Source organism: Labrus bergylta, chromosome 18 (genome assembly GCF_963930695.1).
Source record: "Labrus bergylta chromosome 18, fLabBer1.1, whole genome shotgun sequence".
NCBI lineage: Eukaryota > Metazoa > Chordata > Actinopteri > Labriformes > Labridae > Labrus > Labrus bergylta.
Window position 1 is genome coordinate 3,200,745 of NC_089212.1, and position 26,186 is coordinate 3,226,930.

The following is a 26,186-nucleotide window of genomic DNA, read 5'->3' on the forward strand; positions in this document are numbered from 1 at the left end:
AACAACAAGAGAAACTGCAACAAAACAACTAGATACATGAATGTTTGGTGTCTGTGGAAAACATGTTCCTTATTACTTTTAATTGGCTACTAAACTGTAAAGCAACACTTTGCTGCAGAAATTCATCCATAGGCTCATTGGTCTGTGTTCATTGGAATGGACTTGTTGACAGTTGTAACAGGCATTAAGAAGGACGATATCAATGGACAGTTTTCTCGCTGTAGGTCACATAGAGACATCAGAACTAAACTGTGACTGTTTCATAATCAGTTAAAAAACTCATCATAGTAGTTTTAAAGGCCACCAACACAGACATGGAGGTGGGTGGTTCTTGGATTTTTGGAGTCAGGTGTAGAGTGAATCATACTATTAAGCTGCCATTACACCAGCCTCTGCTCGCTCCTGCAAGAATCTGATAGTGATATTTCTCATGTTTGCTTGTGGAAGATTGATGTGCTGCGGATGCACAGAGGAGTGGATGTGGGCGTGAGGAAGAGTCTGCATTGTTGTGATAAATGTGAGTTTCACAGAGTTAGCTGATGGCTGAGGAGGAGAGGGCACGTCTGTATTGTATACTGTTTGTAAGCTGAGTGCTCATGAGGCAAGGTGTATGCAACTAATTGGCCCCACAATCTCCTGAAACCCAAGAGAGAGAGGTTTATAATTGTTTCCGAGTGGGTGTAGTATAAAAAAGGATAAAGGTGAGGTGAGGTTGATGTTTGATGTATGTGATTTATATTTGTGTGTGTCTTGCTGTATTTCCAAATCGTCTAGTGTGGTTCCATAATACTGAAAGCTGTGTATTCTGTATATTTCTTTAACAATGTATGGACCAATGCGGCAGGAAATCAGAGTTGACAAGTCGCCATTACTGTGGTGGCGTCGACCTTCAACAAGTGTAACATTTTCTACCTTTAACAGGACTTTTTATGTAACGTTACCTTTTGCAACAATCTAAAGGACTTATGGGGTTCTCAGTTGATCTTGTTGTGACAAACTTTAACTTTGGGAACAAACAGGAAGTGCACAACACACACTTTTTGAGTGCAGACACTTTCCATATATTAACTGTCTGCAGAGGTGGATCAAGAAACACATTTAATAAATATAAGTAACATTCCCTCTCTGCATGATCTGTTACTCATTTCGTTACTCTATACTTGTATATGTGTAATGACAATAAAGTTGAATCTCTCATCAGATGGTATGTAGTCTTCCATCTACCTCTATTAGCGAGCATCATCAGGTAAGAGTTGAATGTAATCATTACGGACCTGTTGTATTATCAAAAAAACAAGGTGCTTAATGAACATCTATAGAAATGTTTTTCACACAATGCAACTAATTGGTGATGATTGAATGAAGCAGTTAACTGATTAAGCTAGTGTTAGTACGTAGTCATGGATTCATTCATCTTGATCATTTTGTGGATATATCTTTAAATTGTGTCAACCATCTAAGAGTAATTCTTCTTTTAGGTTTGTGAAGCTGTAATACACATGCGTTAGAGACCTCACAGCAGCAGAGTCATATTTGGATTGAAGTGTCTGATGTGAGCTAAAAAGGAAATGTGACTCTGAGACTGAAGAAATGTATATGTCTGATATTTACGAGTCAAGGTGATGTCTTCTTTCTAGCCTTTTAGAGATGAACCGAAGCAGTTGGGAATTTGTGGGCTGTACCTTCTAGCAGAATATAAGCAACACTGTGAAGATGAAGACTTTGCCACTTTTCCCATGATGGCCACTTTGACAATGATTGTCAATGATTGTGATATCTTGGTCTGCACTTTGTCAGCCATGTGTGTTGTGTTTCTGTGTTGTCTGACCATGGCTGAATAAATCTAAGATGATCCACAGTCTGTTTCACGATTTCATCTTTGAACATTTACTACAGAAATAACCCCCACCTAACAGCTAGTTAGCTTAATCAGTTTGTTCAATAACTTTATATCACAGAATTTCATCACATTTCGAGCGGCGGCTGATTGAGTTTTTCTTTATTTCTCTGACTCTATTATGTAATCAGGTTGTTATCGTAAAATAGGTCTAATGTGTAAAACCTAAACTACATTAAGATCTCCTGATTAAGGTTCCTTCATCAGCAGCTATTTGATATTCGTATCTACTGTAAGTATGAAAGCTTCTGTCACAGTAAACGGGCAGTAGCACACGCTGAGATGCCCACAAACCGGCCGCAGGAATTTCTCTATTCGTCAATGTAAAACATTGTTTTCATGGTCTGTATTGGAACTGTGTAAAATTGCAGAACCCCTTATAAATAAAACACTCAACAGTCAATACTCTGGCGACAGGCCTACCTGTAAGTGCCAGTTTCCTGGACTCGCCACTTCTGAATGCCTTTGAAGGGCCCTCGGGTGCCGACTGTCACGTTGACGTTGCTATTCCTGTAGGAACTGAGGCACTGAGCGGGAGTCGGGCCTTCAGCTCCAACAGCTCCACAGGTATGAAAAATCCATTTTTTGGCTGCATATTGAAAGGAAAGGAAAAAAATGACATGTATCACTTCATAGAGCTCACAGCTGCCAAAGCACATGTTCTTCTGTATTCACTTACACATGCAATTTAGGAAACATCAAATACCCACAGAACAGCTAACAGAATGCTATTCTATTCTGTTATCACTTAACCCACTTTGATGCCAAGGGCCAGTACAGTATTGCAAATAGATGTACAAAATACAACGACTGTATAAACAAATCGAAACAATGTATTTTCTATTGTTGACAGAACGTCAGAATATCACAAATGAATAAAGGAGGTTTTTATTAAGAATCTTTTTCAGATGAATTTTTGACCAACAGAGATCACTCTTTTTCAAAACATCCCACAAGATTAAAACTTTTTTTTTTTTACATAGCAAAGTTGTTTTTTTAAACCCAACAGCTAGAACATTTTTAACAAGGCAAGCAATTATCATGGGGCTACAAAGGCTGCATCACTGGCACCAGTATCCAGGTGGAAATATTACAAACTTCAGTCATGAACATTTGTTTTTACTTAAAAATGACGAATTAAACCAAGAGTATGTTGGTTTATAATATCAAACATTGACTTCAACATCAACTTTAAATCTATTTTGATTTCATGGGAGCACTAAAGGTGAAAGAAAGGATGAATTTCACAGAGAAACAAGTGCTTATTATCAATCTATTTCTCTCATGGTCAATCCACTTAAACATTCCCAGCGCTTCATTTTCACATCAAATAACCCGATATGAAAATATTGTATGATACTGGGAAGGCTTACTGGACTGAACTTGAGCAGCTACTATCAACTTGCAGTGTTGCAGTGTGGGCGTAGTGACAGGATCACAGGTGACAAACATTCCTCCTCGTTTCCAGTGTAATCCCATGTGTCAGTGCTAATTGGAGTTCTTTTCACTGTAATTAGATTAGTCTTGTCAGATGGACGTGGACAGACTTAACACCACAGTACTAAATCCTGATTCAAGGCTTGTGAACACAGAGCAGAGGGGAAGACGACCAGGGAGTGAAGAAGCTCTTTCTCCCTCTGCTCGACTCTGAACTACTTATCATTCATTTCAGAGCAGGACTGCAAATCTGACACTGGTTGAAGTCGAAGTCTTCCAGGAAACAGAGCAGCTCACATGGCTCTCACTTATTTGCTTGGTGTATTAAAACCATTTTGTGATGAGATAATTAAAAAGATATTTTTTTGCAAAAATAGTAGATTTGATGGTGGCAGCAGGATACACAGGAAAGAGAAAAGATGGCACAGGCTCAGGAGTGCAACTTGAAGTTATGATGCTCAACAACACAACATCAATAGCCTGCTGTGTAGAGCCTATTACCCTTGAAGCCCTGGATTTGAGATCCAAGTATTACGAGAATCTCTCGCCAAAATCCACTCTCTCTGACTGAGGAAAATAACCACAGAAGGCTGGCTTGAGCAACACATCAGTAATTTCTAATTGAGTTATTTAGAGAAATAGTGCATCTGAACCTTTTCTTGTTGTAGCCACATCATCAACCAAGCAGGATTCTTTTGTTATAGAGAACTGACATGTTTACAGAGTCTTCTAATCACCCTCTATTGTTCAATGTTAAAGGTTGTAAACCTGCTGGTGCATTATCTGCAGAGGTAACTTTCAGGCGGTCTGGAAGCTGAACTTCTGTAATCTCATTATACTCATCTTAATGTAAGTTAGGATTAATTCAGAGTTTATATTTCACATGATTTTATTCAGAGAGGTCTTTGTCCTCTATTGCAAATAATAGGTGATTAAATCTGATTTAAACAAAACACTAAATAAAGAGAAGAAATGTGCCGTGAGCTTCATAGCTGCTGCTAACTTTAGCTAACTTGCTCTGACAACTTGCACCTTTCAGACAATTACATAAAGACTAAAGCAGGAGTTGAAGTTGGATGAGTTTCAGAACGAAAAAATACAGCTGAATCAAATTCCTGAGACTAAATTCTGAGAAGGTACAGCCCATCAGAGAGAGAATGTGCTTTCACAGCTTCCACCTAGTTTCTGTCGCTGCATGCCCGAGTGATGACAAGTATTACCCCTGGACACCTCGCTGAACTGCAAGTCAGACATAATATTTGTTATTCTGAGCCTCGTGATTGGTCCGGTGCAAGGTCAACCAATATGAAATCCAACATCAGTACTTCATACTGAGCTCCTCTTCGCTTACAAACATCTCTTTTGAGTTGGTTGCCAGCAGAGTCAATTTACGGCGAGTCATACTTTCAAAAACACTTGCTTTCACCTGCTATGGTTAGAAAACAATTTGGAGTTGAGCCTGGTCTTAGCAAATGTACTCCTACTGTAAAAAAAAATACTGTTCTGGGGGGGGCCGCTGGAGTTGTGTCTGGCTTCCATCCAGCAGGAGTAAATTGATCCCTCAAGTCAGTATTTTCACCACCCAACAAGGTAAAGAAGAGTTAAGACTGTTAAAGTAAATCCATCACTGGAGCAGAAAAGCCTTTAAAGCCAAACAGAGCTTAAGTCGTAAATCTTACCGTACTTAATGGGTTACTCTGAGATGGCAATCAGTTCAGTTAAAGGGAAAGGAATGAAGGAAGGATGTGGAGTCAGAATGCTGTAATATTGTTTTTCTTGGGTCCCTCATGTGAAAAACAAAGTTCGACTTGTTGGCATTATCGCTGCTGGTGTTGAAGAAAGACTATTTTTTTGTTCGTTTCCTCTCTCCCCAGGGTCTGGTGGGTTTCACACTTCAGCCCGTCTGATCGATCTTGTTGGTCCATCAATACGAGTGGGTTGTTATGCACACATACACACATGACCACACAATCACGCACACACCCAAACACGGCACCCATCTGGCCTAATGAGCCGTTCTGTGATAGGCACACATAATACAAGATGTGCTCTCACAGTCTGCTCTAATAAGTGGTGTGCACCTCGTCAGCTCCTCTCACCTTCAACTTTCATATGAACACTCTCATAAACATTCTGATAAACACTAAAACATCTCTGGAGAGTCGCACAGTCTGCCTGACTTTTACATGAATCTCCTTTTCCATGAACTTTGCCACCTGTGGTACGCCATCATGATAACAAACAGTGGCCTCCATCAGAGGAAGGGGCAGTGCTGTACACTGTGATCAGTGAGGGATTGTTCTCTGAGCGAGAGAGTGAGAGAGAGACAAAGTTTGGAGAAATGCCTCTGATTGGATTGTTATACAGACAGCACTTCTTCAACTTTTGTTTTCTCATCTGAGCACGATTAAAACGAGGCAGACACATTTGTGAATATCTCTTTCTCTGTGAATACCAAAGACGAGGAACAAGGGAACAAGTATGTTGGCACCATGTCAGGTTTATGAATAGCTGTTGAAAGAGGCAATGAGAATGAAACTGCTAAAACAAAGTTCCATTAAATGTTTTATTCACTATGTTTCTTTTGTTGTTGTTGCTATGCCTGTTGTTAGCTTAGCTTCAGATCAGCATGGATTAAGGGTACAATTACAAGGTGAGGCACTCCTTTGATCAGTCAAATGCATACAACTGCCAATGAAAGGAGTCTGATCCAACCTTCACAACAGGGTCCTAAGATGTTGACTCTTCTCCTCTGTCGCCCCCCCGGTGGTGGAATGAACTTCCAAACTCCATTGGATCTGCAGAGTCCCTCTGCACCTTTAAGAAAAAGCTAAAGACCCAGCTCTTTCATGAATACCTACTAACTTAATGATGATGGTCTCCATATTATTGATGATGATGATGGTAATGACGATGGTTTTTGTTTGATAACGATGACTTATAAGATGGTTTCTATACTGATTAGAGCTCTCAAGAACTGCCCTCAATGTTGTGCTTTGCCTCTGGTCACTTCCTGTCAGCACCTGTGTGTCCAATCAGACTCTAAGCTGATCATTTGCTCTTACTGACATTGTTCCCTTTTTTCTAGATCCTTGCTGGTGTTGTTCTTACTCTCTGATGTACGTCACTTTGGAAAAAAGCGTCTGCTAAGTGAGTTGTAGAAGTGCATATCCATGATGGATTAAATGCTAATGGTATAGTGCTTTTTTAGCCTTCTGATTACTCTTAGCGCTTTTACATTGCAGGTCACACCTACACATTCACACACTGATGATCGAGGCTGCTGTGTAAAGTGACATTCAGAAGTAACTAATCGCATTAGTTGCTTCAAAATGTCAGACTAGTTGCTGCAGGAGCTAGGGATCAAACCCTGACCTTTCGATTGAGAGACAAGCGACTCTACCACCTGAGCCACAGCCGCCCTTATTCTTTCAAACTGGAACAAATGTTTCCTGTTGCTATCTTTGTGATAGTGAAAGGAAAGATGACACAATTGCCACCATGTTTACTTTTCAGAGTAGTAAAACCATGTCTTGTAGTTTTATAAAATTGCTGTTATGATTTCTGGTATCATGATGAGACTTTAAGACAGGGGACCTGCTACTCAAACAACTCTCAGGATCTTATTCAACATCTCACCTACATAAAGGAACATTGCCCTCTGCCATGTATCAACAACAGCTTTTCTCAACATCTTGTGACTATTTTTTGTCGGGAGTTGTAGGCAACACTACTCACTCAGAATAAAGACGGTAAAATGAGTGTAATAAAAGAACAATAAGGAAATCTGAAAACTTCTTTTTGCATTCTTTCCACATATTTTTTGAAGTTATTACACACCCAACTCCATCTGAACTTTATACAAACATGCACTCCATGCATAGGTGAGAAAACACATCAATATGTTCTCATTTTGTACCGATTTTCTTTCTTAGCATGTGTTACAGTCTCCTCCTCATTCAGTGACAGTTGTCCTCCATTGGCCGGCCATTAGAAAAGATGGATCAAGGTTGGCACGCTGTGAACAGATCTGCATGCTAAGTATGAGTCTTATGGAGCACAAGAGTCCAATTAATTACCAAAGCCTGTTTAGCATGGCAGTGCTCGTTATCAGTCTCATATCTATCTTAGTGACTAATGCTCCCACTCTAAAACCCTGAGTAGCAACGACTAGCTAACTGTTTGCCGCAGGCTGGTGTTTATGAACGAGTAAAGAATGAAGCGCAGACTCATATTTCCACTCGGCATCTAATTAGCAGGCGTGTAATGGCCAAAAACTCAGGCGCCAACATCTGCTGTCAGTTATTTTCAAGAGCCAATCGCATGTCTTCAATCACCCCTCCCTTCTGTCTTTGATTCGATGCCAGTTTTCATCTCTGCTACACAACTCTGTGTTGTTGCTTATTGTTGTATGAGCCGAAGTAGAACACCTTGATATGAAAATGTGCTGTCTGTTCAAAGACGCCAATAGTTCTACATCCTGCAACATTTCTGCAAATAAGGTGTAAATAAGATATTTGTAAAGTTTATTTTATTCCCTTAAAAGAAACTGGAAAAAATGAGTGAGACACACACCCATAAATACACAACCACACACACACAAACTTTCTCATACAGTAAATGGTCAGAGAGAGAAAGAAGCCTGGAGCTCATTTTGAGCTTAGTGATGCGTCGCTTTCCCATCAGGAGAGGTAATCACAGACAGAAAAAAGAAGCACGCTCATCGAGGTTGACTTTTTCACTTCCCCCCCTAAAAAAAGCAACTGATGAGTCAGCAGTGAGAGGCGGCTGCCACACAGTAGGGCAGTCTTGAGAAATGAAAGTGACTGCTGCCAGAAAAGTGGGGGAATGAATGGAGATGAGGGGGAAAAGAGCAAGAAGAAAGAAAAGTATGAAGGTGAAGTCAGGGTGAGGGGGGGGGGAGAGAAACAGGAGGAAGAAGTGGGACAGGATGGTAGGCGGGAGGGCAGTCGTGTGAATTAACAGGCTGTCAATAAAAGATTTTAAATGGGGGGGGGCTGATTGAGAAACAAAGGGGAATGTTCTAGGCCCAGGTATGGTGCCACAGTGAACAGAGAGATGAAGGGGAGACTGAGAGGAGAGGGGGTTAATCATTGAGCGTGTCAGGGGAAGAAGAGAGCCGTGTTGGAGTGACAGGTCTGCTGAGCTCAAACCCTCATCAGGGCTGCTGTCCGGCCCTGCAGACGTCAAAGCATCAGGTCCACAAGGGGATGAAGGAGACGCCTGACGAATGTTAACCACTCGAGGCTGTCTTTGAAACGGCCAAACTGCAAGTTCAACTTCTTTCCTCCAAGTTAATATCTATGATAATCACAAGGGCGAAAGCAGTGTGGTCTGAAAGTCCCATCTTCCTATGAGGAGAGAGTCTGGCTGGCTTTATTGTATCCATACTTGAGTATTACCTGAGTAAGCACATTAAAATCACATTTTTCTTGCTAACCTTGCATCTAAATCCTGTCAGCAAACTCCCCCTATATCGAATCCCCTTTATATCAAATTCTGTATAATGTCAGATGCCCTGTTTCCTGCTCAGCATGAAGGATTTGCCTGATAGACCGAGTTTGTTGACCCAAGCCTGTGGCTTCAGCTCAATGCATAATCCAGTAACATTATCAAATCATGTAAGCTGGCCAAACATTAATGTCTGTTACTGTCCCTGTTTGACCCTCGAGAGTAAACAACAGCTCTGTGCTCATGACTGAAGAGTGACCCACATCACAGACATTCAATCAGACAAGTCACTGCACAAAACATCCACACATTAGCATATTAGGACACAACACTATGTGGACTATTTGTCCATGCTGTCGAGACTTGCTGTCGAGGCCGACCATCAGCTCTACTTCATGTAGTCAGTCAGGGCGTTTGCTCTTGTTGGTTTCAGTGGCTGAGGAGGAGAAAGTAATGCTCTATGTGGCATGCAGTCAGTTTGAGAGATTCCTTTTCTGACTAAGAATTAAAGAAGCACCACATAGGTTAACAATGCACTCCTTTAACATTATCAGACTTATAATGTAAAGTTTTGGCCCTTGCCTTTATTTGAACAGGAATATTGATGGTGTAGAAAACTGTCGACAGACGGAACAAGTGGGAAGAGAGAGAGGGGGATGTCATGCACCCAACACTACTATGATCAGGATTCAAACCAGCGTCCATTGCCACATGGACTATAGCCTCTGTACATACAGCACCTGCTCCACCAACTGGGCCATACCATAGACCAGGGGTGGGCGACTGGGGCGGCCCGGGGGCCACATGCGGCCCCCATCAACCCTCAAAGTGGCCCTCAGGTCAATTTTTACATATCAATTAATTGGAAAACGTGACAAAATCTGCCATGAAATCATGAAAACCGGAAATATGTCCTTAATAATATTTGATCACTGGCATATTTTGAGACATAATTGACTTTAATGGTTTTTGTATCCTACAGTTTGGCCCTCTGGCAGTGAGAATTAAACGAATGTGGCCCTTGCTGTGGCCAAAATTGCCCATCCCTGCCATAGACTGTAAATAATAATACTCTTTATACAATCTGTGGGCTATACCAGCTCCTTGTGATGTAGGATTTAAAAAAAGAGAACAAATCAAAATCAATGAAGTAAACCAGAAAAAGTAAAGTAATTGTAAATGCTGAGAAAAAGTATACATTTTGAGAACAAGTTAAATGTTCAGTATGAGAGCATGGCATACAAAAATCAGAGGATGAACTTTGTTTTCAAAGTAGCTTAGCTTTTAGCCTGGAATAACAGTTCTCAGTGCATCATTGATGGTGTTACTTCTAAATCTGAATCAGTGGTTTCTCCTATTTTAAACTGATCAGTATATTTCACCTTTTCCTCTTTTTCTACCTCAATAGAGAAAACAACAGACTGAAAACAGTATAATAGTGTAGTAAAAGGAAATCACAGTGAAATGTATAACTGTTTTGTTCAACCTGTTTCTAGATTATATATGATCTATGAAGTTGGTGTCTAAACTGATGAATTGAGATACATTTGTATTAATTCAAAACAGAAAAACTTGGAGTTAAAATAGATCCTACCTTGTAATATTTGAATTTACTTAACTTGTATTGACCTGTTGTTTCATCAACACATTGTTTCCTTTTTTTCCCACTGTGAACCAGGCACCTTCTAGCTGTGAGGTAGACAGGAGAAACTACTTCTAGCCACTTTTTATAACGTCATCTTAATGATATATCATATTTTGGTTAACTTTATTATAATGTATATCTTTTTTGACTCATATTCTTGATTTCAGTCTATTAATGTTTGTAGATTTGGAATCCACATTAGTTGAGAAAACATAAACTCAAAATTTAGAGCTACCAGAACACACTTATAAATTATCATGACTTGTTGTTCTTTACAGTGTGTGAAGCAAAAATCCTTTTCTGACAAAAAATATTTACTATATGGTGAAACAGATATATTTCAGGAGAGAGACTCAAACAAGTAGTGCAGGTTTGATATAAAAGTAACTGTAACTTACAACTTCAGATACAGATTTGAATGTGTGCTTGTCTTTACCCTTTTGAAGCAGGACAGAGAGAGATAGGTGTAAAATGTCAAGTCCGTTTAAGTGGCTCCATTGACATTCTCAGGAGACAAATTGGAGGATTTTACACTTCAAAACTGCCCATTCTGCTCCATTTGATTCCAAAGCAGATCTCTGCAGCACTCATTCAGATTTGGATGTGGCGCTGACCAGAAGGGGGCACACTTACTTTGTTGCAGCCCATGAATCATCATCTCACACTCAGCATGTGTAGATTAATTGTGAATTACTAATGCAGGCGAGCACATGTTTGTGAGTGTGTGAGCGAAAGAGAGCACACCAAAGACAAAGAGAGAGACAGATACAAAAATGTCAGTGTGGAGAAAAACATCCATCTGAGCTTCACACACACACCATTCCCCCAAAAGTAATCCAACTCACACTTACAGTAATCTGTGACAGGGTAGTTCATCAAAGGGCTTCCGATGGATGGGGGCGTGGTCCTGACGGTTGCTTTAAAAGGCAGCTTGGTTGTGCTGGAGACCACCGGTGGATACTCTCCATTGGCTGAAATGAAATAAAAAGCATTTATTATAATACCTCTCTTTTTGTATGCAGCCGTGAAATCCTGTTGCTGTTACACCGAACAACAGGAAAAACTAAGCGCAGTAGTAGCAAGACCCCTCGCTGGCCCAGGAAATGTGGAACCACCAGCAGGGGTCATTCTTTCAATTGTACCACCAATAGCTTCACAGAGGGAGAAGAATACATAACATCCAGCTCCTCTCCATCTCTCCAATCTCTATCAGTTTCTATGGGTAAGCACATTCAGTCTCTCAGTGTTTTGAAGCAACCCATCTAGCCTCCAGCGTCATTGCTTTCCCAGGACTGAGATCATAAGCTTGCTTGTACCTTGATCTCTTTTTCCTCAAATTATTACCCAGAATTGAGCCTTGCAGGCAAATGACTTGGCTGATTGGCTTCAACGGTTCAAAATAGAGGAAGCTGTGTTTTTTTTCTAAAGATCTTAAGGTAGGGCAAACTACTTTCAACTATTACAATGGCAGGGCGCTGACCTGGAAAAACAGTCACCTGTTCCCATTCTCTAGTTTTCACTAGAGAGTGGGGTAAGCAAGAGTTGAGAAGGTTGCTGAACAGATGAATCAATGTCTTTGATTAGGTCCATGCTCTGCAATCAGGGGTACAAAAGATTGGCCTGAGTAGTGTAAAAGAAAGCTGCTACCACATCTGATGAAGGAATGAGGAAGCCACAGGGACAATCAATGTGACCCTGTCAGCTGAAAAAGAAAAATCCCAGAATACTTTTTCCGTATTTACTTTCAACTAAGTCCAACAATGGTACTGACACTTCCTGTAGGAATAATATGTTAATTGTTGGAACAATGACATTGCAAAAAGCGAACAACGTTTTTTGAATGTGTTTAACATTTGATTTGCTTGATTCTTTTCAGCAAAGATTTCCAGAAACATAGTTTCACCTTCTTATTTTAAAAACCCAGAGAGTGTGTTCAGCCTGCATGCTCTAAATGTGTCAGTCACTTTCTTATGCCTAGTTCAAGAGTTCTGTCCAGCATTGATTTCTTTGATTTTTTGTAGTAAAAGCCCTCAGAGGCTCTGATGCTAGATGACCCTTGATGCTTGCTGTAAAAACAGAGGACTTGGATAAGGTTCACTTTGGAGTGCAGAGCTGATAATACTGCAACAAAGGGCATTGGTTACCAATCTTGACCTTCTGCTATTCTGTGTATCCTGCCCCAGATTCATAACTTATATTTAAAAAAAGCTGGATACAGTAGACTCGACACCACACTGACTTGACAGGCTTGAAACGAAATATATTAAAGCTGTTTCAGTCCATTAGCAACTTAGAGAGCTGCTCTTATAGACGCCATCTTGCATGCAAACAATACATTGGAATTGATACTGTATGTGAATATGACCTGCTTATGAAGCTCTATTTCTGTTCTGCACATGGAACAGGCTCTAGAGAGGACTCTTACATGGTCTCAGAGCTGATTTGATATTCAAGGAAAAACAGGTTTCTAGTAAAGTCTGGCCCGTCTTGCAGAGCAGCAGAATAGTATACAATTTGTTTACACCGTGGCTGTCTGATATTCTCTATAGGGTTGCCAAGTACGGCAAGCAGCGGCAAAGGATGTTTAGTGGTTTCATGAGATTGTTTCTTTTCAATCGTTTTACTCCTCTAAGCCAAAAGCACTTCTGGAGTAAAAGCTGCAGCTCCAGATAACATCAGCATCCTCTTGATGAAGAAATGGTGTGTTTCTGAAACCTTGCAAAAGAGTTGCACGAGGTGACTATCCAGCAGAAATCCAACTCCAAGCCTCCTAATTGTAACAATTCAAAGATTTTTCCCACAAGGCAGCATTTGCCTCCTTGGTGAAAACAAATCAGACCTGCTTTCCTCTGTCATCACTGTGGGTTTGTCAGGGGACAAAATGAGACATTTCATCTTTATCTTTATAATCATTTAACCACAAAACACTCCCCCTTCTCCATCCCTGATCCCCCGTCACCTCAGGCTGGAGACTCACCGTTTATGACAATATGGCAGGGGGCTCCCTCAACAGCTGAAAGCTTTGGAAGCGACTGTGTGGCGCCGCTCCATTTGGTCCGAGAACACCTGCTTCGACTTAGAGCTTAACAACCTGACATTGATATTATTTGTGCTTGAGTTAAAGGGACACATGTGATCCAACGGGTTATATATGTCATTATAATGAAACGACATTCTGCAGCTGGTGGTCCTTACTCAAAGTTTGTAATTTTGGCTTCAAAGCAAAAAGCTCAGCACTGCTTTCCTAAAATCTGTCAGCTAGAAAATCAATAACTCATTCCCTAGCCCTGTAATCCTCAAATAAATATGATTGTCTAAGTCTCTACTGCTTGGGAGCTTTGATTCAGATAGAGATTATCTGCAGTAAGATGGATCACATATTGCACGCCGGTGACTACAAAATGTTTGATTTTTTTGTGCAACACTGTCTCTTTGTAAGTGAGCTTTTAAGGTGTGTTTACGTGTTCTCAACAAGTTCAGAAACTTTTTATATTTTCAACCAACTGGCTAATAAGGTTCACTGCATTGTTATTCTGAGCAGAGGGGTTACACACTACAGCCGCAGACAAAGCATTGGTATGCTGCGGCAGCAGAAGCAGAACTCAGCAGGTCCACCACAGAGCAGCATGAACCAGAGGGCAGGGCAACAGCCTGCGCGGCTGTCACTGTTCATTAGCAGGGCGCCGTAAGCTGTCTGAAGCTCACCAAAGGCCAGCCATGGGGAGAGGGCAGGGGGTGCACCTTGGTTCCATTCAAAATATGTAAGGCTGCAATAGATAAGCAACTGATATTATTTCATCCAGAAACACAGGATTCAAAAGCTGCTGTACTCTAAATATTTAAAACAATGTAACGCTTACGTTTTCTAAGATCCAACACTGTATATTTAACTTGCCTTGTCGTTGCAGCCGACTGCACTGCATCTGTGTATGTATCTAAATAAGGATAGACCACTCAACTAATGGTATGTGTCACAAAACTGGGTTCATGATATGATTTAATTACACATTTCTACTATTTTCTAATTGTTATAAAGAAATCTATGAGAATATGTGAGAAGCACTTTCTAATTTTGAGGTTATATAATTCTAATACAAATTCTTGACAAAATGTAAACATGATAATTAAAAAAAGACTTTTGTGAAATTGTGATTTAAAATAAATAAACAATTTGAAATCCCAAATCAAGTAAATATACGCGTGAGCTACTGAAACCAAAAACCACTGAAACCGTGAAACCAAAAACAGATAGTGACCCCTGCTGGTCTAAAAGAGTATTTTTCCCATATTGATTCAAACTGTCCATTTTGCATGGATTTTTAATTGTATCTGGAGGGATCATTAAATTATTTTAATGCAGGTCTATTTATGAAAACCAAGGAGTTTTGAGTCGATTATCCAGTGACGTCAAGGACCAGTTAGTGAGCGAGCATGTTCATCACAGTGTGATGTTGGTGAGTCATTTGAGGGGCAGCAGGTACTGCTGTTAGTGCAGCTCAGAACGTGGGGTAGACATGATGGTACATGGCAGAAAGAGAGAAGGATGAACTTCCTGTGTTGTCTAATCTAATAAACTCATTTAATGATGCTGGTGAAGATAAAATGATGAATCTGACAGCCAGGTCCAGCACCTGAAGGGCAACGGATGCATCAGCAAGCACACATGCTTGCCAAACTATACATCACACGGAAGCAAAAAGAAGTGGTGGAGAAAGGTCACGGATGGCTGGTCCTCTGCATAATTTGTTCACAGTATGTTTTTTTTTCACATATTTGAGGGCTGTGTTGTTACACTCAGGGATCCATCTCACTAATCACTTACGGTCATCACTCTTTGAAATGACTCTTCTGCTGAGCTTCAGCATCGCCCATCAACTGCTCAGATTGATGGCTGATAATATGTGACTGTGTCATGTGTCCTTACTGTAGATAATGGATACCTGGTCTAGATTAAGAACTTGCCATCTGGAAAGTGAGCACATTCTGAATGGATGATCCTTCAGCACTGCCATGCCCTGCTGCCGCCGCTCCAGAGGACATAAAACACAATTGGTGTGCAAATGTCTCCTGGAAAATGTCATCTCTTTATAGGAGGAGTCTCTGACCCAATAAGCCTGTGTTGATACAAGGCGATTGAAACTCTTCTGCAGCCTATATCAACTGCAATTTCTCAACTCATATTCGGCTCATGGACTTATGAATGTTATCTATGAAATGTGTTATCTGATTGCATTTTACAATTCAGGTAATAGAGCACAGATTTTTAACTGCGGTTGGGTAATACATTCAGAGACAAACTTCATCTGACAGTGAACAGAATGTGTGCCAGCTGCTGTTATTATTTCTTAATTTCTAATTCTTGATATATTTCTATTTGTCTACTTTATTATAGTACTTCATTTTTTATTTGCACATTTAAGCTACTGCATTATACATTCCATATTATTTTACATGATAAAATAATGTAAATTAGTAAACTTTATTTATACAGCCATTTTCACAGGCAATGGTGCAAAAGGCCAAAAAACAAAATAAAGACATAAAAACTAAAATAACACGCCGGCTCACCCAGTCAGGAGAATATATGATTGTAGGCAGAGAATCCCATTATGTTATACCACTGTTTAGTTTCTTTTTAGATTTTATTGCTACTTATATCAAGTCTTGAACTGTCTTAGATACAACTCAAATCAAACTGTATTATCCCGTACACTTCATGGTAAAATGTTAAACTGTTACTCTGCTGTTTACATTACTCTCTGCTGTTTATCCTACCATGACGCTTCACTTGTGATTTTAACAATTTGTTAGCGACTGCATGGCATGTATTAAACTATCCTGTAGAGCTCACTTTACTCCTTGATTGTTAAAAGTTGTAGATACCTCTATGTTTTATCTTATCTATTCATCCATTCATCCATTATCTACTGCTTGTCCCATTCAGGGTCACTGGGGGCAGGAGCCAATTCCAGAAGTCATTAGGCAAGAGGCAGGGTACACCCTGTACTGGCTGCCAGTCGATCACAGGACTGACATACAAACAACCAGGCACACTCACTGCCAGTTTGAGTCACCAATTAACCTATCGAGCATGTCTTTGGACTAAAATGTGTATTTGTATTGACTTTGGCTTTGTGTCCACCTAGCTTATTTTCTCTGTTCACAACAGTCTGTTGTCATAGAGACAGGAGGGATGTGCAGCGCTTTTTTTTATTAGCGCACAAACAGTTTCTGCCTGGAAAAACTGCTAGGTGGAAACGGGGCCTAGCTTGTTATATTTTTGTCTTTGTGTTGCTGCAACATCTGATTAACTTGTTTTATAATTTACATAAAAACAGCACACCAGATTATATTAAATGTAATCTTGATGTTAAACTGTGCAGTAACTGCATCACACCAAGAACTTCCCACTTCAGGCCAAAAACATCAGGGTCAGATGAATCCACCCATGGGGGGGTGACACCCATGGGTGAAGTCAGTTTAAGACTGTTTCATTGTCAGAGTTATAGTCAAGTGTTGAAATGCTCAGACATTATTATGCCTGTCACTGTTTTAGCAGGTTCCTCATGCAGGCAGAGATAGAGGGAGGCACTGAACTCTTAACCTTTCTTTCTCTTGATGCCAGTGGGTTGTCATGTTACTCCTGTGCTTCATTCTGACAAACCATCTCAATTATAATAACTAAAGTATGCAGAAAGGTGAATGGAGGCCTGACCTTTATAAGCCTGCAATGCAACAATAGAAAGTAAGACCGGCATCAATCGGAACGCTCTATCAGATTTTTAACTGTTTTGACATTTCTGGACAAATCGAAGGTTGTCAAAGTGAAAGCGCAATTTCACAATACATCCCATTTCCAGAATTTCTTGTCAATGTGTCACAAAGAAAAAGCTCCCGTACATTCAGTAGATATATAATTTCAAAGACAGTAATACTATAGATGGGTTAAAGATTTTTAAAACTCATTTAGATTGCATTAAGTTCTGTTCTGCACGATGAATTACATTAAGGCTATGTCAGAGGAAATGCAATGGTGAAATCATGGATAAGTAAGCCCTTAATGAATTCTCTGAAGCGTACAAAAGTGCCACCTAGTCAAATCGTATCTCAACATGAACATAGGGCAGACCTGTATTGATTATTCATTTATTTTTCCCCTTTGTCCTTGTCAGGGTCAATCAATCCCACCATCAGTTCAAGCAAGCTTTGATGAAGTGGGAGAGAAAAAAAGTCAGACTCAACATTTTTACAGTACTCACATGCCAAGAAACAGTCCATACTAAAAGAGATGTTGTCAAGAGAGATGGCTGAACCGGGTCCAGGTCCATCTTCTGTGCTGAACTGCAGCCAGAACCTGTGGAGGGACAGCAGAGTGGTTTTAACTACCTTACAGCCTGCGGCTGGTTGGATATCAGTGACTGAAACCATGTGAGGAGGAAATCATTGTGCAGACAAAAGAGCCTCAGAGGTTTGGCTGTTGTAGACTGTACATTGTATGACTTTTGATGGCTCAGGCTTTATTGTCAAAATGTTTACTCTTTAAAGGCTTTATATGTGATTTTTTGATCCAGCAGATGTCGCCCTTGAGCACCAGCATGAAACCAAAACAACTCGCGCTGCATTGTTGTGTTAGCATGCTAATGCTAGCGATCTTTACTGCTAGCTCATATCTTCACACTGCATGTAAATTTACCTGAAATGAGCGTGATCTAGAAACACAGTTAAGCAGTGAGTACAGTATGTTATTCTTCTTTTCTCTAGTCCCTCAATTAAACAACTTTTATACACAAGGGGAGGAGTCAGCCGGCCGTCCTGGCGATGTAAACAAAGTGAAGATAGGACTCTGAAAACTCTGAAAACATCACAGACAGTGGGACTCAGGTGTTACACCCATTGTAGATAGTCATGACTCACAGAGTTATTTTCAGAGGATAGACTTGATTTATATTATATTTAAGTGCATATAAAGCCTTTAAGCAGACACATGAATGGATGGGTGTAGAAATTATTCTGGTTCCACATGAAACACTTTGGGTGTTTTCACACAAACACAAAACTCCTGAAAACTTCCTTAGCTTTTTGTGATGATCTGCATGTGTGAAAGCAAATAGCCACAGTTTATACCCCCACTTTACCCGCAATTTTCCCCACCAGTTCATTAATGTGCATGAAGTTGGTGTGAGCCGACGGCAGCAGGAAAACATTATGAAAAATTTCCAGCGAGCAAGAGGGGAGGGGGTGATGACGTTTGTATCCAATAATCAGTGGGCAACAAGATCAATATTTGTGCATGTAAGGAAGCTGTCCCATTATCTTTTCTGTTCTCCAGTATGTCCACCTCCTTTTGTTGATGTGAATGTGTCACACTACACGTAGAGTAGCAATGATATCAAGGTAAAAGCTTTCATCATGGTGTCAGACTCTATTGCTTTGTCTGCATTTCCGTGTCATCTTTCTTATGTCATGTGTTGACAGAGACCTGCCTCCTCCTATCAGATAGCAATAGCTTCCCTCTGTGAGGTGCACACGTGAACAAGAAGCTCAGAAAGATTTCTGGTCCAGTCTGTCAGAAAATTTTCACGAGTGCATTTGTGAAAACATCTTCTTTTCACAAGTAAAAATTGAGGCAGCGATATATTCCTTAAACTTGTAAAGGCATATCCTGACATGTTGGGAAAATGCCTGTCCACTTGTAGCCAAAACGTCTTTTTCTGAACTGTATCTGTACTTTTAAATTACTACAGCCGGTAGCTTAACTTGGCGTCTGTCCATGAAGCAAAGTGCGTTAACATTAATTCACTATTTTATTTTACTACAGCTTTTTTCTGTTACAGCTGCTTCATATTTGGCACAGAGAAATTAGAGTGTCATTAATATTTATTCACTATCAATGGGAGTATAAATTGTTTTTACACGACAGAAGCTTTGAGGTTGTAACATAACATATGGTAAATATGAGTTCTGAATCAAAAGACACCTGCAGTCTTTCAGGTAGGCTTTGTAAGGTTAGTACGAGAACATATTCAGATTCTTAATATACTGTTCTGTTCTGATTCTCGTCAGCACTCCAGGCTGTGTTTCTGATTCTATTTAAGCTCTACAAAGGTCACTGTGCAAAGAGTGGCAGGCTCACCTAGTGAATACGGACATGACATTCTAATTAAGAGCACAAGCACAGCTGACTACATAACCCAGGAATCAAAAATTAATCACTCTCAGGGGTGCAGGATTATCCAAGCTCGAATGGCAAACGAAAAACCCAGTCAGGCAAACAGATGAACTGCCTTTCCTGGGGTTTGTCTATTTCTTCTTGCTTATTTTATTTTGTTTTAATTCCTCTCTTTTCAGGGGGGAAATCAGGGCCATGGCTAATTGGAAGGCAAGAAGGGTGGGTAGAGCCTTGCGTATTGATTTCAACCCCCTTTATCACAGTCAAGGAGGATGAAAAGAAAGGGGGGTATTTTGTACACATGGCAGGTCCATGGCATAAAACTAGAGTCCCTATGGGATTCATTAAGTTGAGGGGGAAACGCTTCCCAGAAATTGTAATGAAAATGTTGAAAATCTGCATTTTTGAGAGGTGAAAAGAAGGAGCTTCTTGTTTTTTGTTTTTTAAAAGAACTCCTGCTCTTAAGATGTGTGTGGATGTGTTGGATGTTTGCGACGATGAGAGTTGAATCGTTGATTTGCTTTTTAAACACTTCAAAGTGCCAGTTTGATGCTTTCCAACAGCCCAAAATGAAGGTTGATATAATCAAACTTCCTGTTAATGTGATGAAACAGATGAGCGTTTGTCTTACCAGTCTGCCAGGCCGTAAAGAGGCAGTATGATGAGCTTCCAGCCCTTTTCAGATTTTGGTTCGCTGGCTGAATGCCACAGTCTGCGCTGCTCATCGGGGCCTGTGCTGTTCTCCACGATCCACAGAGACAGGGAAACCTTCTGTAATCCCCCTGAGCACAGCCAAAATCGCACCTGTTGAAATGAGGTGGGATTTAGAATGAGCAAAGCACTAAAAAAAATCTAAACGAACTGCAAAGTCAAATTGAACAGAACTTTGGTGTTGTGTTGAAGTTTTGTGTGTGAGAAAATGAAGAACCTGAGTAACTTCCTATGTTTTCAGTTGAAGCCAAACCAGCCGCCCAAGTGTGCTATCAGTCAAGGAAGGGATGTTCTTAAATTGCATCGAGATCAATCAGCAACAGCCATCTGTTCAGCTCTAATTATTCCAGGATTAATGGAATTCAACCTGGATCATAATTTGGGTTATTTTGCTATCTAAGATGCTGTTGCATGCTTCAGCACGAATCAATCTCATTATGCCGCTGACAGGAGGGTTTTGTTTGGTGTAAACCTGCATCAAATTAAGCAACAAACATGTGAAAGCAGGAAATAAATAGATACAAGAAGACTGGAGCTTGCTAACAAGCATGGGATGTGACCATGTCCCTCCACGGCAGTTTTTGGAGCCAAGACCATAATTCTTGCTTCAGCGTTTAAGTGGAACAGATGCTGGCTTGAGCCTGATGAAAAACACATTTAGAGTATGCAACACTTTTATTCTCTCAGCTTGCATTGTGCTTGTAGATAGCAGGTTGTGCTCCTTATCGTCACATGGGTAGACCACATGGTGACCGTGTAAACATCAAGATTACAGACACTGCTCAGTACACACCGGGCACATCATGAAAGTGAGCGCGGTCTGTAGCTAATACCCAAAACTAATATCCTCACCATGGTCGTCCAAGAGCGGACAGACTACATTGAACAGCAGCCGTTTCAGTGTCGAGAGGAGGCTTTAGAGTGTTAATCTGGAATCATGGCTAATCTTTGGCTGCGTGCCAAGAGGCTGGGAGGTGAGGTTTGCGATGGTGCCATACTGCCTTCACTGCTGTCCCCGCAAATATCAACAACCGCTTATGCAAACCTCTTCTATTACATTTTCATTTGTCTCTGTTTCTTTTTTTCCCACTCACATGTTTTCATCTGCATGTTTTTCTTGCTCAGGCTAACATGAGTTTTTATCTCTCCTATCGTCCTGTTTTATGACCTCCTGGCCTTTGCATCACTTTGCCACCTACACCCCTCACTTCTATAACCTCACATCAATAAGTGCTTCTGCAAAGTATATGCAGGAGGCCAAAGGTCGCCATGATAAGCAATATTACCAATAACCACCAGAGCTATAAACGCTTCATGCAACAACATCAATCAAGACCTGGACCTGCTGTGCGAGCATCAAGACTGAATAATGTATGACCAGTAATATTTTCACAAATAGGTCATCAGGTAGAAAACTCTGATCGACAAGCTCAACCTCACTGTCTGTTAGGATGGCTCAGGAAATGCAGATGGCGCACCGATAACATGCCGTCTTTGATTTTTGATGCACTAATGTATCATTCAAAGACAGTCTTCTGCTCCCATGGCAACCAGAAAAAAAGTTTTGCTAACAAAGAGTGTTGAAAATACAACTAAACTACTTTCAGTACAGATTCTCCTCTTTAAATCTTAAATGATAGTCCTGATTGTTTGAAATAGGGCCATCAGTTTGTCTTTGAAGTGAGATGATCCATATGCAAAGGCTACCGAAATCAGCTACAGCCTTCACATTTTCTGCAGGTCCTCCCCCAATATCGTCCTAATATTTCCTATCACTATTGACTGTCCTATCAATAAAGGCATAGAAATGACCCAAATCATAAAAAATAAGTACATCAGGGCTGCTCTTTGGAGAGGCTAAGCTTTGCCTTGAATTTATAACCTGAATATTTCTTCATCCCGTCACTTGTCGCACAGCCTTATCCATGGGCATGATGGTTTATAACTCTACATGTCTGCTTACCTGTATTCTGCATACCAAATTTAATATCAAATTAAATAAAGTTATTACACCAAAGGGTTTAGGAACAGGAACATGCATCTCTACCTCTCACTTACTGAATTAACTCAACAGTACTAACTCTCGTCAAAACGTCCCCACACCCTGAGCCTGGGTTCCAAAATCACAGCCCTATTCCACCCCATTCATCCTCTCCACTTTCCAACATGAACCCTGTCACCAGTCGTTTCCTGCTAACCATTGGAGAACACTACAGAAACATCCAAAGCTTTGCAGGCTTGTCATGTTTAGTCGGGGCTGCTGTGGCTGTTGCTGCTCAGGGGGAAGGTTTAGTCTACATGAATCAAATCAGACAGTTCAATGTGAGAAATTCATAGTTTAAGTTTGGCTCTATGTAAATGTTTAAGAGTTATAATATGAATCTTTATTAACCCACTTTTTTTCACAAATCAAAACACAGGAACTACAGGACTTAAAAAACAGATTCTGGTTTTCTTTGAAGAACAAGTGCAGTCGTAGTATTGTCCATTGGGCTTCAGTGGGATTATGATGTATGCAGAAAACAAAAGGGGCTGAATGCCCCAATCTGATGTATTATATCCCAAAAATAATCTGCAGTCATGTAATGGGGATTTAGCTTGAATCTTTACTTAATCAGACAACACATGCCTTAGATGTTTTTATCAGACGCTTCTTTTCCCTCCATATATGGAAGTGAAATAAACTCTTCAAAGTATGAGTATCTATGTATATCAATATCTGTGAATATCAATTAAACCATGCATTAACTGAAATACAAGTTTTAAAGTCTGCCAAAGAAGTCCAAGGACCCCCCAAATTTAAGACTGCCGGGCCCACTTTAAAATACAAAATTACTCCGGGGCCCGTTATAAAATAAAAATTATGACTACAGCTATCACTTTCAGTAAGGGTAAATTATTGGACATGACAACATGATATTATGGCAAGATAGACACAGAAGTTTCTTAAACATTATGTCCATGAATAATCATGACACGCCTTACTAATCACTTGAAGGGTTCACTCATGGTTAATCATCATTATTGTGATATTTCTTTTATTTTTAAACTTGGTGGAGGGCTTTTCGCAGCCCACCTGCAGTACCAACTGCGGCCCACACTTTGGGAATCACTGATCTAGAGTGCTGCTTTGACTTCCTGCTGAGCAGAATTTATGGCCTTTAAGTAACTGAGTTTGGAGAGGCAACTGTGGTGTGTTATTAAAAACTGTCTGTATCACCAGCGCCTATGTACTGTAGGAGTTGGGATTAGGTGTGAACTATCAACTGTGAACATTTGATCAAATCCTTTTAAAGTGCAGGGCTGAAAGTGAAATGAGGAGGAAACTAGAGTGAGCTCACCGAGCATCGGGAGTTCCTCAGAGGAGGAGGGAAGAGAGGGCTCCTCAGTAACGCTGAGCCACGCTGGCCTTTGGACTGTCCTCCTTCCACACTGAACGCAGCACCTTTAACACAAACACACACATTAGACACAGAGAAAAACTCTTAACAGACTTCAGGAGATGGAAAGGAATACAAGTCTAAAGTATATGTGGAGGTTTTTAGATATGATTGTACTCTTAAGTGGGCTGTTGGTATATTTTATGAGATCTATCTTTTCTTCCTTTTTAAGAATTCTGAGTGTAATGTTTTGGGAAAGCACAGCACCAAAAAAAGTCTGTTAACATTTAATATATGTCATGTCAGGTTACTGTGGCAGCAATGTACTGAAAAGAAAATTCAACATAAAATAACCAAATATGGCATTAAAAAACAATGCCTCCTTTATTCTTCCTTCACACTCTACCTATGAGACTTCTGGAGAGAACAAAAACAATCCTCAACTCGCTGAGACTTTAAAAATCTCATTGAGAGAAACACTCGAGTCACTGCACTGTCGATGAACTGCAGATGTAGGACTCAAAGTCTACAAGCTGCAGCTTTTACACCCAGTGGAATTCTGTTAGGAGCAGCACAGAGCTCTGAACGAGACAACACGTCCATGTGTGACACTTCAGAGAATTTGTTTCTCTTTTCCACTTTCACAAGCTGTAAAGACTGAAAATATTCAAGGTCATTGGTTTTAAATCCTCAAAGACTTTCTGTGCTCTTAAAAAGGGAAAAAGCCTTTGAAGTATTTTTAATGAGACATTGACACTGCTGAATTCACACTTAAGAGAGTCTGCAAATAGGCCATTTGATCACAACTGTGTTCATAATATCAAGAGGAATGAGTGTGAGCCACCTGATGAAGGGCAGCTCTGTCGGGTAGCTTTGGATGGTGACTGGACTCTTCTCCAGGAGTGACCACGGCCCGTTATCGACTGCCAACCGCATTCGCTCTCTTCAAAAGAGCAGTAGCTGCCGTTGAGAAATTGACCTGCAGAGGTACCAGAGAGAGAGAATATATCAGAAGGAGGGAGAGGCAAAAATGATAAGGGTGGGGGGGGGGGGGGGGCATAGAATGAGTGTACAAGCCCAGCAGGGGGGTTAGAGAAGCGAGAATGGAGGGAACACTGACAACATATCTGCCAAAGAGGAAAAAAAGGACAGGAGTGGTCTGGGGACCGGGGGATCAAGGAGCTGAGCGACAGTGAAGGCAAAGAGGAGAGAAGAGCATTCAGAGCGGGCACACTAATAGCTCACAGAACGAGTCGCTGTTTTGGAGAAAATTAGAACTGAGGTGTGGTGGGGGGGTTTGGGGGGGGGTTGTGCTTTCAGAGTGACTCTAGAAACAGAGGCAGAAAATGGAAAATGCCTGAAGAGTCTAAAGGGGGAGATAGGAAAGGGTAGAGGAAGGAGGAAGAGGTTGTGAGGGGAAATGAGAAAGCTGAGGTGGTGTCAGGATGTAATTGAGGAGTGGCAATCACGTTGAAATTACTTCACAGAACAGTGTGAGCCTCTAAAGCAATTCAGTTAGTGGCTACAAAGTTAGTGTGTACAACAGAATTAGAGTGAATTTGGTTAATTGGATTGTGCAGTGCCTGTGTGACCTCAAAAAACGTAAATATGTAAGTGTGTTTGAGAGAGTGTGTGTGTGTGTTTGTGCTGTCTACATTCACACAGAAAATTAGAAAAGTAACGATGAATTGATGTACGGATTGAACATCTGTATGGGCTGTATGAGCCCTGTTGACAAACATGCACTGATGTCAGTGTGTATCAATTTAATGCTGGTAAGTTAGTATATCCATCTGCTGATTGGACAGAAGAAATCACCTGTGGGACAAACTCTGCTTTGAATTCTCGGTCCAAAGTGAAAGATGATGTTGGCAGTGTTACATCATCTCTGACATGCAGTTTGTAAAACATGGTCCAGAGACTTCAAGAGGAGAGCACGCTAACAACTATGTAAATACATTCAATTAGCTAGCTAATTTGAAAAACAGACAAGGATTACAATAAAGTAATGCAAAAAAAAACAAAAAAAACCCATCTCTATCGTAGTTTGCTGGTTAAATCAGTACTATACTCTTTATACTTAAAAGTGCAAAATGACTCATAAGCTAACACAATTCCTCTTTTTATGTTTGATGGGAGAATTTACCTAACCAAGATTATAAAACAATAGAAGTTGAGCTAATATCCACTTTATTATTGTTATAGCTTTTGCAATTTAAAGTTTTGTCTTTTGGGGGCGCTAGCAGCCTAGTGGTTAGTTTGCGTACCCAATGTATGGAGGCTGTCGTCTCAAGCGGGCGGCCCAGGTTCACATCCCACCTGTGGCCTCCTTCCCGCATGTCATTCCCCACTCTCTCTCCATGATTTCTGGCTCTATCCACTGTCCTATCTCTCCATTAAAGGCACAAAAAGCCCAAAAATAAATCTTTAAAAAAAAAAAAAAGAGTCTAATTCCAAATAAATATCCACTAAATA

At 40.5% G+C, this 26,186-nt stretch overlaps 1 protein-coding gene across 2 annotated transcripts in view; it reads right to left on the reverse strand.

The window, feature by feature from the left end:
• Nucleotides 1–26,186, reverse strand: part of alk (ALK receptor tyrosine kinase) — a 384,869-nt gene that overhangs the window by 38,067 nt on the left and 320,616 nt on the right. For both annotated transcript variants that reach the window (XM_020643122.3, XM_065966045.1), the window contains exons 7-12: nucleotides 24,556–24,690; nucleotides 23,673–23,776; nucleotides 20,252–20,424; nucleotides 17,711–17,805; nucleotides 11,303–11,422; nucleotides 2,321–2,486 (exon numbers count right to left, since the gene is read on the reverse strand). In XM_020643122.3, the coding sequence (XP_020498778.2) occupies nucleotides 2,321–2,486; nucleotides 11,303–11,422; nucleotides 17,711–17,805; nucleotides 20,252–20,424; nucleotides 23,673–23,776; nucleotides 24,556–24,690 (793 nt within the window). The remainder of the gene's footprint in view (nucleotides 1–2,320; nucleotides 2,487–11,302; nucleotides 11,423–17,710; nucleotides 17,806–20,251; nucleotides 20,425–23,672; nucleotides 23,777–24,555; nucleotides 24,691–26,186) is intronic.